The 15,025-nt window shown below is 38.6% G+C and overlaps 1 protein-coding gene across 3 annotated transcripts in view; it reads left to right on the forward strand.

Annotated features, from left to right (window-relative positions):
• The window catches only part of RNF125 (ring finger protein 125), a 41,034-nt gene that overhangs the window by 12,335 nt on the left and 13,674 nt on the right, over window positions 1-15,025 (forward strand). For all 3 annotated transcript variants that reach the window (XR_013758872.1, XR_013758873.1, XM_079109344.1), the window contains exons 2-4: window positions 5,262-5,415; window positions 9,754-9,848; window positions 13,330-13,420. Coding sequence is in view for 1 of the 3 variants with exons in the window: in XM_079109344.1 (XP_078965470.1) it covers window positions 5,262-5,415; window positions 9,754-9,848; window positions 13,330-13,420 (340 nt within the window). In the remaining 2 variants the exon portion in view is untranslated. The remainder of the gene's footprint in view (window positions 1-5,261; window positions 5,416-9,753; window positions 9,849-13,329; window positions 13,421-15,025) is intronic.

The following is a 15,025-nucleotide window of genomic DNA, read 5'->3' on the forward strand; positions in this document are numbered from 1 at the left end:
TGATTACTATGCTCATTTTAAGGAGAAAAAAAATTGTGTGCTTTTTAAAAAATTTTTGTTCTTTTCAGATATACATGCCAGTAGAGTATATTCTGACATCTTATACATACATAGAGTATAACTTCCCATTCTTGTGGTTGTACATGATGTTTGTGTATCCATATATGAACATAGGAAAGTTATCTCCAATTCATTATACTGTCTTCCCTATTCCCATCTCCCCTCCCTCCCCTCATTTCCCTTTGTCTAATCCAATGAACTTCTATTCTCCCCCTGCCCCCTTAATATGTGTTAGCATCTGCACGTCAGAGAGAACATTCGGCCTTTGTTTTTTGGGGACTGGCTTATTTCAGTGAGCATGATAGTCTCCATTTCTATCTTTACCAGCAAATGCCATAATTTCATTCTTTATGGATTAGTAATATTCTATTGTGTATATATACCACATTTTCTTTATGCATTCATCTGTTAAAGGGTATCTAGGATGTTTCCATAGTTTAGCTTTTGTGAGTTGAGCTGCTATAAACATTGATGTGGATGTATCACTATAGTGTGCTGATTTTAAATCCTCTGTGTATAGGCCAAGGAGTGGGATAACTGGGTCAAAAGGTGGTTCCATTCCAAGTTTTCTGAGGAATCTCCACACTGCTTTCCAGAGTGGCTGCACCACCAGCAATGTATGAGTGTATTATTTCCCCACATCCTGGCCAACATTTATTATTACTTGTATCCTTGATAATTGCCATTCTGACTGGAGTGAGATGAAGTATCAGTTCTTACTTTGCATTTTTCTAATTGCTAGAGATGTTGAATATTTTTTCATATATTTGTTGATAGATTGTATTTCTTCTTCTCTGAAGTGTCTGTTCAGTTTGTTTGCCCATTTATTGATTGGGTGATTTGTTTTTTGAGTTCTTTATATATACTAAGAGATTCATGCTGTATCTGAGGTACAATGGCAAAGATTTTCTCCCATTCTGTAGGCTCTCTCTTCACGTTCTCGATTGTTTTAAAGGAGAAAATTTTAACCTCAGGTCTTTTCGAACTAAGTAGTTTTGCAGTCTTGTTTCTATATCCCACAAAAGAAGGACCAAGCTGTAGGGGCATCTTGTGCCTTTCTACACCAACACTTTAAAATGGTTTTTATATATTCAGAATCAATACCTGTGGTCTCTTCCTAAACTCTGGCTTTCTGTTTTCTCCATTTAATAGTCATTCTTATTGAGTGATTATGAATGCAGCCAATTGACTAGTCTATCAGATTTGCAACTAAATTATCATATGATGCAGTAGCTTCTATATAATGCACATTTATGTTTCATGCCCCATGTACAGAGGTTAGGGGGTTTATATGAGGAACTCCAAGAAAAAAATGCCTCAAGGTTACTATTTTTCACAAACATCCCCACTTTCATAAACAGTCGTAAAATGAGAAAGCACAGTATCACATTCCAATTATTACAGGAGAAGTGGATAAACTGTCAAAGTGACTATCACAGGGTTACACCAGCATTTGTCTTCTGCTTGGGTTGGCATAAAACTTAAATCATTTGAGAAGGAAAAGGTGGAAACTTGTAATTGTAAAAACCAAAATGTTATCTGCTTGATCCTAGATAATTCATGTCAGACTTAGAGCTCTTGTACTTGAAATGTTAACTTTGAATTGAAGGGCTGGGGATGTCACTCAGTGGTGGAGACCTTGCCTAGCATGCATGAGGCTATGGTTTCTGTGCCCAGCACTGACACACACACACACACACACACAAAATGCCCCATTCTCCCCATATCCTAGTGACTCAGGAGGCTGAAGCAGGAGGATAGAGAATTCAAAGCCAACTTCAGCAACTTAGTGAGACCCTAAGCAACTCAGTGAGATCCTGTCTCTAAATAAAATACAAAATAGGGGTGGGGATGTGGCTCAGTGGTTGATTGCCCCTGAGTTCAATCCCCGGTACCAAAAAATTTGTACGGAGCTCAGTGGTAGTGTTTGCTTAGCATGCTCAAGCCTCCGGGTTCTATCCTTCACACTGCAGAAGAAAATCTATTTGAGTTAACATTTAAACCATTTGTATGAAATATCCTTTAAGACTACAATTCGAGCTGGGGATATAGCTCAGTTGGCAGAGTGCTTGCCTCTCATGCACAAGGCCCTGGGTTCAATCCCCAGAACTACCAAAAAAAAAAAAAAAAACCCTACATTTTGAGAACCAATTCTTAGAGACCCAGAGACACAAGGGCATACTGTGCCTTAGAGTTTAGAATTAACTTTGAGAGAAGTAAAAGACAGACTCAACTCTCCTGATTCCTAAAGCATTGACTGTTCTTTCTAACTAGGGCAGTTGTGGTGGTGGAATGAATGGTTACTGTTCTTTGGGTCAGAAAACCCCAGCTTAAGACCAATCAAGGCCAGGCACTTCCTACGTATATGACCTTACAGAAGTAACTCTGAGTGCCTCAGTTTTTTTTTTGCCTATTAATGGAAATAGTGATCTTTCTCAGGTTTTCTTATGATGGTTAAGTGAATTAAGGTATGTGAATGTGTTAAATTTTGAAAAGAGTCAGTGATTCAAGTTTGAAATTATATCGGAATTGTTACCAAGTAACAATAAAAACAGAAGAGAAGAAACCTGGACTGATCTGGGATTCTAGGTAGAGAGCAGGGCAGTCCCATCCATTGCTGCTGCTTAGACCTTGTGGTCACTACCCAGTACTCAACTTCCAGAAAGGGTTCATGTGACCTGGCCTGCATCCAGTGCTCATATCTTTTTCAGACGGCAGTGGGCACCTTGATTAAGGTTCCACTGAGGTCGTATCTAATGGAAGTGGGGTTACTTCTGCAGAGCAAGACGCTACTGCAAGAAAAAGGGAATGAATGCAGGGCTGGTGTAAGATCCAGAAAATTCAAGCACTATGCAGCCTTAAGTATCCCCTGTGTGTTTAAAATAATTTAACAGCAGATCCTGAAGTGAGTACTTTTAAGAATCATTAATGGTTAATGTAACTGGGAATTCAAGGGAAACCAAAGAGCAAGAATAGTTTAGAAGATGAGTGTGCTTGTCCATTATTAAAATTTATCATCAGAACACATTGAAATGCTACCCAGGTGCCCATTAGCAATACAATGGTAAAGAAATTTTGTTATATTCACACAACACTCTCTACCAAATTAGAATGGACAATCTTGACAACACACAGCAATATGGATACATCCCTTAATCATAATATCGAATTGAAGAAGGCAGATTTGAAGAGTACATACCAAATTATTCCATTTATACAAGGTACGAAATGGCCGGACTAATCTTTGCTGTTAGGATTGAGTGATAATAACCACGAAGGATCATAAGCAGGAATGACAAAGCTGTGATCTGCTGATTGGTACATTTGATAAGTACGTTATAACATTTTGTATATTAAAATATAGATACTGCTTTTTTTTTTTTTTTTTTTTTTGCAGTGCTGGGGATTGAACCCAGGGCCTTGGGCTTGCAAGGCAAGCACTCTACCAACTGACCTATATCCCCAGCCCTAGATACTGTTTTTATTATTGTTGTTTATTGTTGTTTGGTACCAGGAATTGAACCCAGGGGCACTCTACCACCGAGCCATATCCTCAACCCTTTTTATCTTTTTATTTTGAGATAAAGTCTCACTTATTTGCTTAGGGCCTTGCTAAGTTGCTGAGGCTGGTCTTGAACTTGCAATCCTCCTGCCTTAGCCTCCTGAGATGCTGGGATTATAGGCGTGGGCCACTGTGCCCAGCTTAGATAATTATTTTTTTTTTTTTTTAATTAACTCTGTGATTGCATGTTAGAGATCAGAACTGTGACTGGAAGGTAGCAGGAGGGGAGATTCTGGGGTTTGGGCATGCTCTGTTTATATGAGTGTGTTCTATTGGTCGGTCACATTTCATTGAACTGTATGCCTATAACATGAACTTTTCAGTATGTATGACATACTTGAATTTTAAAAATTTAACCTTTTGTATTTTGTGGTGATGGGGATCAAACTCAGGGCCTTGGGCATGGTAGGTAGCACCCCACCAATGAGCCACACCCCTGAAAAGTTTAACTTTTAATATGTACTAATACTTCTAGATAGATATTAAATGCTGAATAGTTTAAGAGGTACCAGATCATGCTAATGTGTATAACCTATCTAAAAAGACTCATTTCAATTCCATGTACACTTAGCCTTCGACAGCTCCTGTAAATAAGTCAAGATTTCCTGTGAATTCTCTTAAGATTTTATTATGATACCTCTAAATTAATCAGAATATATTTCTTGTCTCAGAGGACATTTCTTTGAGATTGATTTTGATTAGCTAATTTTGTATATCAAGGGATGACTTTAAAATGTTTTTTGAAAAAATTATAGCCAACTGTAGTGGCACATGCTTGTAGTCCTTGCTATTTGCGTGGCGAAGGCAGAAGGATTTTGATTTCAAGGCTGTCTGTGACAACACAGTGAGACCCTGTCTCAAAAAAATATGTCTGGCATTTTTACTTTTTTGATTTACTGTTATTTTCTTTCTTCTTCATTATTTTTTTTTGGTTGCTGGGAATCAAACCCAGGGCCTTGTGTGTGCTTAGGTAAACCCTCAACTACTGAACTACACATCCCTCAAATCCAGTGCTATTTTCTTGTCCAATGCACAAAAAGGCACAGTCCAAAGACCAATTTTCCAAAAATTTGAGGTAAAGTAAGATTAGAGAAAAGGAAACACAATGGATATCTTTGAGTTAGTTTTTTAAACTTATTTATTTTAAAATGTTTACGATTAATTAATTAATTAATTTTGGTAACAGGGATCGAACCCAGGGGTTCTTAACCACTGAGCCACATCCCCAGTCTTTTTTATTTTTTTTTATTTCGAGACAGGGTCTCACTAAGTTGCTCAGAGCCTCACTCACTGAGGTGGACCTCAAACTTGTGATTCTCTTGCTTCAGCCTCCTGAGTCTCTAGGAGTACAGGTGTGTGCCACCAGCCTGGCTCTTGAGTTAGTTTGAATACTCTTTCACTCACTCTGTGTTCTTACTTTTTATATAATTGCAAGTACATGTGGTGAGAGTGTGTCATCCCAGAGAAGTCTCATCAGGAAGGTGAGGGATTCTCTGGGAAGCGTAGGATGCAAGTGGACCTGTACTTTGGTAGTATGGTGCATAGTGTCCCAGGTGTCATTAAATTACAATTCACACAAACACAGTGGTGACTCCTTTATATCATTCAAAGTGACATATACTTGGTCTGTTTTGGGTAGATTCTGCCGTTCCTGTATTGCTACCAGTTTAAAGAACAACAAGTGGACCTGTCCATATTGCCGGGCATATCTTCCTTCAGAAGGAGTTCCAGCAACTGATGTGGCCAAAAGAATGAAATCAGAGTACCAGAATTGCACTGAGTGTGACACCCTGGTATGTGACATGCACGTGTTCATGGTTACTGTCTTAGGTGACTGAGAAGATTACCACTTTGCCTGTGCTTTTTTGTTTGTTTTGTTTGGGGTTTTTGTTTTTGTTTTTGGTACCAGGGATTGAACTCAGGGATGCTTAACCACTGAGCTACATCCCCAGCCCTTTTCTATTTTTTTATTTTGAGACGGGGTCTCACTGAGTTACTTAGGATCTTGCTAAGTTGCTGAGGCTGGCTTTGAATTTGCCATCCTCCTGCCTCATCCTCCTGAGAGTCTGGGATTACAGGCGTGCAGCCAGCTTTGCCAGTGCTTTTGATCCCATCCTACCAGCTTTTCTAAGTGTTCTATCTCAATCTTTTTACTGGCGTTTCTCCAATTTCATACATATAGGCTGCAGACAAAACAGACCCCTGTACTATCTTTGCCTAACTTTTCAAGTAAATTTTGTTTGTTTGTTTTAACTTGGGGATTGAACCCAGGGACATTCTATTGCTGAACTACATCCCCAGCCCTATTTATTTATTTATTTATTTATTTACTTATTTATTTGATGGTGCTGGGGATTAAACCCAGGGTCTTGCACTTGCCAGGCAGGCACTCTACCACTGAGCTACATCCCCAGCCCCAGTCCCAGCCTTTTAATTTTTCATTTTGAGACAAGGTCTTGCTACGTTGCCCAGACTGACCTTGAACTTGCCAGCCTCAGCCCACTAAGTAGCTGGTCATATTTCCACTTATATTATTCTGGTCTTTGAAGCCTTTATTGATCACTTCCTTGTTGTTATAATTCTCCACCTTTGGTACTACACTAGTCTGATCAGATTACATGAGGTCTTGGAGGTCATGCAAAAGGTTCTAGATTTTACTTTAAATGCAGTAGTAAGCCATAGAAAGAATGGAAGCCTATGCTGAATGCCAAGATTGAGCTGATATTTTTAAGATGGTCCTCTGGTATATGTGTGGGGAATGGATTTGGAGGGGACAAGAGGGAAACTTGTGGAATCATTTAGGTAAGGAAGCTGGATCAGGATAATGCATTAGGTATGGAAGAGGTTGTTTCAAGGCATATGTGGGATGTAGAATTGGAAAATGGTATTTGACTGGCGTCATTAAATGAGAGAGAAGTAACATGAATAATTAAATTACATGAATAAGTGATAATAAGGGAACTAATAAGGGAAGGAAATTTGGAGCAGAATCCACAGAAATAAGTTCGGATATGTTAAGTTTGAGCGCCAAGGGAAGATGCTGGGGAGGATGCATAGATATTCCACTCTGGAGAGAGTATTATTATTATTATTATTATTATTATAATACTAGGGATTGAACCCAGGGGTGCTTTACCACTGAACTACATCCCCAGACGCTTTTATTTTTTACTTTGAGACAGGGTCTCACTAATTGCTTGTTGAGGCTGGCCTCAAATTTGAGATCCTCCTGCATCAAGCCTCCCAACTCCTGGGATTATAGTCATGTGCCATTGCACCCAGCCCTTGACCTTTAAATCTAAACTGGAGCCCTGTTGCGCTTTTCCTTAGTACCTTATGCTTTCCCTTTATACTACTTGCACTCTTTTGTGTTTGTTTGTTTAACGTCAGTTATTCCCATCCGCTTTGAGTGCCATGAGGGTAAAGGTATTGGCTGTTTTACTGATGGCTACGTACCCAGTCTTTGAAACTGTTTACCACCATCACCCAGAACAGGAAAATAAAATTATCAAAATGGAATTTAAAAAAGAATAAAACAAATTAAACATAATCCACAGCAGTCTATATACACGACTGTTCCTTGCTTCTCTGACTCAGGCAGATTGGGGGTCTAGCTGAGGGGTTAATAGGAACTGAGCACATTTCTCCAGCCACAAGCCCCTGACAAATTAATTCTTACTGTGGAGGCAGAAAGCCCCTGGTGCCAAATTGCTGAACCTCTCAGCTCTTCAGCTCCTGAGGATGACAGATCCCCTGATTCTTGCTGCTTGGCCTCCTCTTGGGCGGGGCCCTCATCCTCTTCGATTAGGCTGTTTCCTGCCATCTTCTCACCCCAGAGACCTAGGTAACCACCTTCCATGTGTCAGCCACAGCTGGGACCTTTGAAGACAAGGATGCCTAGGCAGCAAGGCACCTCCTCCCACACCTTGCAAAGTGACTGGTGCATAGTCAGGGCAATGCGTTTTATATGGTAATATAAGAGGTTTTGACTATATAATCTATTCATGGCTACCTGACTAGAATTTATGCATGGTCTTTGGGGTTCAGACATCTGAGATCAAACATTAGTTCTCTCAACTCACGCTGTATGATATGAGGCAAGTTATGAATCTATGTTTTGGTTTATCTTTTTGTAAAACAGGAGGGAAAATTATGTTTGTTACGGAGTTGTTGTGAAGGTAAATTACATAAAAGTGGCTTTTAGCATAATATCTGGAAGATAGTAAACTAAAAATCAAAAGCTTTTCACCTTCTCAAGAACAGATTATCACTTATTTTCACTTATTGTGTTATCATATAAAGTTTAGCATGTACAAAATCAAGCTCATGGTTTGCCATCACCCACTTCCTCCCCTCACCATTGATATCTCTCGGGAACAACAGCATTCTCTCTATTATCCAGGGTATAAATCTCCTTCCTTTTTTCAACCCCCACTCCCATGTATGATTAGTCACATGGATTTTGAGTTAGCTTTGAGGAACCTTTATCGCACCTGTCTCTGCTTTTCTATGCTTTTCCTGCTGCCAGGTATGATTCATCCTTCCATGGCCATTTCAGACTTAACTTATTCTTCAGAGTCTGGGCCAGATCACCTCTTCTCAAAGCCTGGCCATAGCATCCCACTGTGCTCTATCGATTTCCTGTGTGTCTATGCGTCCTTCTTCCTCTGTTAGATTACAAGCACCTTTAGAGCAGGCACGTGACTTGTGTTTCTTTAGCCATCTTGTACATTGTCTCAGATAATTTTGTGTCTAGATCATGAGCTTATCAATTCATCTATCCATAGATGGTTCCCAGGTCGCTAATTTTCCTGAGGAATGCTTATCTCTGTTGAACACAAAGTTCAAAGAGAAAGACATTTTTTGTTCACAGAAGTAGTAAGGAGATTAAAGGACCTTAATGTGTAAAGTTGGATGTTAAAGGTTGTAAACACATCTGTGTAAGACAGCCAACTAGGTCAGTCCTAGTTTTTAATGTTTTAGATGGATATTGTAAAGCAAAGATTGTGGTTTTATTTTTCTGCTAGCTTTTATTTTTGCCTTTTGATCAACAATTGTTACTGTTTCCTTGACATGGTGAATTTCATGTTTGAGTCTGAACTTCCGTAGCTTGGGTAAAATGAAGCAGAGTGGGTCAGCCGCTTACCACAGCTGTACAAAGCTTCCTTTAGTATGAGATCTTATCAGAGTTCTAATGAAACCTTTAGTAGAATGTGTGTTATGTTAGCAACAGATCCCTCATGGTTAGCATCTCTGAATGTATGTCTGTAGGAACAAGGGCTCTTTATTTTGCCTTGATAAAAATGGACTGCAAGAACTGTTTTTTACATTTGCTCTTCAGGAACTGTTATGTATGCTATGTATTGTGAATTCATGTAGTACTGCTAGGTATATTATAAATCTGTGGTATTTATATCTTTACCTAAGGCATGGGGTTTCTTTAAGTTTTTGGACACCTCTAAAATTGATATATTTATTTTTCTTACCTCTCTTTACTTCTTTCTTTCTGGCTCTTCTTTCTTTCTTTCTTTCTTTTTTTTTTTTTTGGTGCTGGAGATTGAACCCAGGGTCCTGTGCATGCAAGGCAAGCACTCTACCAATTGAGCTATATCCCCAGCCTCTTCTTCCTTCTTAAATTTTTCCTTCCATCCTCCTTTCTTTCTTTTTTCTTTTTCTTTTTTTTTTTTTTTTTTTTTTTTTTTTATAGATGGACACAATACCTTTACTTTATTTATTTATATGTGGTGCTGAGGGTCAAACCCAGTGCCTCACACAGGCAAAGTAAGTGCTCTAACCACTGAGCTACGACCCCAGCCCTTTCTTTTTCTTTACCAGTTTTCTTTCTCTTCTTTTTCCTCAAAATCTATTTATATAATAGCATGCAAAAAACAATATTTGGTTACTATACATCTTTTCACTTTCAAAGAATAATGCTTTTTACTAAACATGTAAGTCCCCTAAGTATTGGAGAGACTTAAAAATAGTCTTATTCTTGGTAATGCCTTTACTTTCTGGTGCTGTTTCATGACTGCATCCATTTATTCAACTGACCCCATGGTGTGGTTTTACTTGGATGGATCACACAAAACTCCTTTCAATAGTGAGTTTGTTTTGAATTCGCTTTTCTGTAGGTTTGCCTCAGTGAAATGAGGACTCACATAAGGACTTGTCAGAAATACATCGATAAGTACGGACCACTACAAGAACTTGGGGAGACAGCAACAAGGTTTGTTTCAATACAACATAATTTAAGGCTAAATTTGATATGTCCATAAGGAATTTACGGGCTGGAAAGTTTGACATTTTTATTATGAAAATATGGAGTTATGTTTAGGTTCTTCACCATAATACTTGGTGCCGGTGATTGTTAATAGTAACCATTGTGAGAGAATTTTGTTCTATTTTAAAATTTGCATAGGGGAAAACAACTGGAGGCATTGGGGCAACTTCCTCAAACAAGTTTGTATTAAGGAAGACCAAAAATAGAATGCAGAACTGTTAAATTTCTGATAGGTTCTATTCTGTAATAGATTCCCGATGAAAAGATTATTCATCTTTACTCTTTCTTTTTAATATTTTTAGTTGTAGATGGACATAATACCTTTATTTTATTTAGTTTTTTTATGTGGTGCTGGGGATTGAACCCAGTGCCTCATGCATGCTAGGCAAGTGCTCTACCACTGAACCACAACCCCAGCCCTTTACTCTTTCTTAAAATACTATTATATTTCTTTACATGTGAGTTGTACCTTTTTTTTCCCCTTTGGTACCTACCAGGTATTGACCCAGGGATGCTTAACCACTGAACCACATCCCAGCCCCATTATTTTTTTATTTTGAGACAGGGTTTCGCTAAGTTGCTTAGGGCCTTGCTAAATTGTTGACGCTGGTCTTGAAATTGTAATCCTCCTGCCTCAGCCTCCCAAGTCACTGGGATTCAGGCCTGCACCACCATGCCCAACTCACCTTTACTCTTTTTTTTTTTTTTTCTTTTGTGACACTAAGGAGTAAACCCAGAGAAGCTCTACTACTGATCTATATCCCAGCCCTTTTTATTTTTAATTTTGAGAACAAGATCTCACTAAGTTGCATTGATAGCCTCAAACTTGTGATCCTCCTGCCCCAGCCTCCACAGTTGCTTAGATTATCGGTGTGCACCACCATACCTGGCTCATCATCTTTCCATCACCACTGCTTGGTTTCCCAGCTCCTTTCCTCTCATTTTTCTCATTTCCTTTAGAAGGAAGTGTCATCTCAGCGTATCTTCTAACAAGGGAACTACAGGCCTGGGACAGGTATCCTGATTCCTTTGCCTTTTTGGTTGGGTGATTCTACTTGGGGGAAGGTAGTCAGGGGTGGAGGTGGGAGTCAGTGTAACAGAGGATATTGATCATTAACTATTTTTTTCTTTAAAAAAGAAAAAGAAACAAATCCCTGATGGAAAGGGTAGTTTAGGGGTATCAGAGTAATTAGAAAATTTGGAGTGTGCCCCTGTTAACAAAACTAAGAAGTGATTTGTATTCTCTTGCTTAGACCATGGCTTTGAAACTATTAAATCTACTAGTTTCCCACCACTGGTATTCAGTATGAGTATAATTTCTTTTCTCCTTCCTGAAATGTTAGTTCTACCTATTTTAAGAAATATACTCAAGCTGGGTGCGGTGGTGCACACCTGTATCCCAGCACCTCAGGAGGCTGAGCCAGGAGGATCGCAAGTTCAAAGCCAGCCTCAGCAACCTAGCAAGGTGCTAAGCAACTTATTAAGAGACCCTGTCTCTAAATAAAATACAAAATAGGGCTGGGGATGTGATTAGTGGTTGAGTGCCCCTGAGTTCAATTCCCCCACCACAAAAAGAAAAAAGAAATGCACTCAAAATAAGAGCTTAAACATTATACCCTAAAGTCTAAGTGAGCACACCTTTCCTTTGTTCTACTAGAGACTGCCTTGCAGACATACCTGTTTTCATGGGATTGGTTTTACACTGTGATGTTATACATTTTAAGTGAGCATCGTAGCTGTAAGCAGACTATGGCTTCTGCTGGACTGACCACAAGGACCCTTGAGAAGGAAGGATAATAAGTGGGTTGAGAAAGTGTGTGGGTTTGATTGCAAGGTTGATGGGCTTTATGAAAATTTAAAAATATATGAAAGCTAATTTAAATCCTAATTTCTTTTGCTGGTTATAATTACATAGTAAAGAATTTTAAAAATAGATGGAACTGGGGGTGCAGCTCATTGGTGGAGTGCATGCTTAGCCTGGGAGGCCTTGAGTTCCATCCCAGGACACTGCAAAAAAAAAAAAAAAAAAGGAAAAGAAAATGCAGAACTTGTCAATTAATCAATCTTATCGGCCAGATTTATATTTTCATTTATGATAGAAATCTTTGCTTTATAGAAGAATTAACTACATGATTCAAATATTGACAGCTCTTATACAGGAAGTTTATCCAGAGTAACATTCTCAGGAAACAGGAAATGACTAGTATAACGGAAAATAAGAAAAACTCCAAGCCTCCCTACTGTTCCTAAGAATTTAAGGCAGTATAGCACAATATAAATGATGTTGATCTCATTTAATCTAAAATTTTTCTTGTAACCACATTTGAAAAAGTAAAAAGAAACAAAGCCAGGTGTGGTGGGCCACACCTATAACCCAGCCACATGGAAGGTGGAGGCAGGAGGACTGCCAAGTTTAAGGCCAGCCTCTAAAGCTTAGTGAGACCCTATCTCAAAATAAAATAAGAAATAAAAAGGGCTGAGAAGTGGTAAAACACCCCTGGGTTCAATTCCCAGTAACCCCCCACTACAAAAAGAAAGAAAAGAAAGAAATTAACTTTTTTTTTTTTTTTTTTTGGTGGTGCTTGGGATTGAACCCCAGGGCCTTGTGCATGCGAGGCAAGCACTCTACCAACTGAGCTATATCCCCAACCCAAGAAATTAGCTTTTAATATATTTTCTTTAATACAGCCAAAGTATCATTGAAACATGTAATCAGTAAAAAGTTATTGAGATAATTTACATACTCTTTATGACATTAGGCCTCCAAATTTCAATGCAAAAGTCGGGGTTGTAGCTCAGTGGTAGAGCATTTGCTCAGCACGTATAAGACTTCAGGTTTGATCAATGGGTATTTTATACTTTCAGCAGATCTCAATTTGAACTAGCCTGATTTCATATGCTTAATAGATATATTGGACAGCACAGAGGTCAGGGATAATTACTAAGTACTCATAAGGACAACTAAAGATGAATTTTCATTTTTCATTGGAACTAAGAATGTGTAGTGGACACCCCTAGTGATGCTCATGAAGTTGGAGAACAAATAACACCCAATTCAAATGGTACTTGAATTAGGAAAGAAAGGAAGAAAAAGGCAACCGAGAGATAGCTGGGTGCTGTGATCATCAGTTTCTCAGTTAATTGCACTTCTCTCCCAAAAGGAATAAAGTATTTCAAAAACTCTGTATCTGTTTCTCTGCCCTGTTCCTGTTAGGACACACATTTACATTTCTCACAGGGAAAAACACAGGCACCAGCAACATTATCAGGAGAAGAAATATAGTATTAAGTCAGGGAAAGAACTAGGATTAGATAATCTACCTAACTTTTCCTTCTTCTCCTTCATCTCCAGTGAAGTGATTGCTCCAGCTTAGCTGCCCATGATTTTAGTAATGTTTGTAATTCTATTCATGTTTGCAATTTCCAGGTGTGTATGTCCATTTTGTCAGAAGGAACTGGATGAAGACAGTTTGTTGGATCATTGTATTACGCATCACAGATCAGAAAGGAGACCTGTGGTAAGGATTCTTGTTACCTATGTATTTTCGCAGTGTCTTAATTTAAGATGCATTAGAAAATCCATTTAATAGATTTAGTTTCTTTTTCTCCTTCCCCTTCTTGTTCTTGGTGTGTGTGTGTGTGTGTGTGTGTGTGTGTGTGTGTGTGTACTAAACCCAGAGCCTCATGCAGGCTAGGCAAGTACTCTACCACTAAGGGACATCCCCAGCCCTACAATTTTAGATGCAGTCATTCTTACTCTGTTTTTACTGTTCTCAGATAGTAAGGAAAGTCTAGCAATAAACAAATAATATTGAATCCCTTTAAGAAAATATTTAAAACTTCTCCAGGAAGAAAAAAACCTGCCCATTTTGAAGCAAAATACTCCTATCATAAATGTAAGTTTTTAAGTGTCTTGGAAAGCTGAGAACAGAGGTACAGAGGTAAGAAATTTCCTTCATTTAAGAAAAGTCGTTGATTTTAAGAAACCTAAGACATTGTGTTATTCTGTCTATTGTACATGTCTTGTCTTTCTCTCTGAAATACTTTTATTTTTTATATCAGACAGGGATATTTTCTCCTGACATTTCCAAGGACTCTCACTCTCTTCGACATTCCAAAAAAGGAGAGTAAGCAGACCACAAAGGAAGAGAAGGGTTTTATAGGTTCTTTATAAAGCCAATGGCCCTTGAGTACTAACTCCTTGTGAATCTAGATTGTTCTAAAGATGGTAACTGCTTTACTGTGTCATTGCTTCACCTTTTCCAGAATGGAAAAGGGCTTTATTTTTAGTCTTCTCAACATCTTAACTTTCCATCTGTATCTGTTGATGTTTCTCTTACCCAACAGTTAAAATAGAATACAGTGCTCCAAAAATGGTCAGGGAAGGAGTCTTAAAGAACCATCATCACCAGAGCCAGGAGTGATGGTGCATGCCTGTAAACCCAGTGACTCGGGAGGCTGAGACAGGAGAATGGGGAGAGTTCAAAACCAGCCTTAGCAACAGCAAGGCACTAAGCAACTGAGACCCTGTCTTTAAATAAAACACAAAATAGGGCTGGGGATGTGACTCAGTGGTTGAGTGCTCCTGAGTTTAATACCCAGTACCAAATAATAATGATGATAATAATAAGTTTAAAAGGGTGGGGATGTACCTCAGTGGTAAAGCACTGCTGGGTTCAATCCCTATTACTGGGGGGAAAATAATCAGTGATTATTCTAGATAATTGAATGCTATCAGTGCTATTCGTTATTTAGCATTTTACTAGCTTAAAAAAAATGATTAAGACATACTTCTGGTTTGATAATGATTCTCAGTAAAATGAAGTCCCAAAAGACTTTTCTGTAGGCACTGGAATTAGGAAAGGTGATCCTTACTACAACTAGGTATAAGAGCTAGAATTTCAAGCTTATTCCCTTCTATTTCATCTTTTTTTTTTTTTTTTTTTTTTAAGGAAATTACATTTTTTTTTAGGGCAACAGTTCTCAACTTTTCTGGATTAGAATCACCCAGAGGATTTGCTTAGGCACAGATGCCTGGGCTCTGCCCCTAAAGTGTGTGATTTAGTCAGTCTGGCCTAGTGCCAAAGACTTTGCATTTCTTTTTTTCTACTTCTCCCCTCACA

This window comes from Sciurus vulgaris, assembly GCF_902686455.1.
Source record: "Sciurus vulgaris genome assembly, chromosome: 13".
NCBI lineage: Eukaryota > Metazoa > Chordata > Mammalia > Rodentia > Sciuridae > Sciurus > Sciurus vulgaris.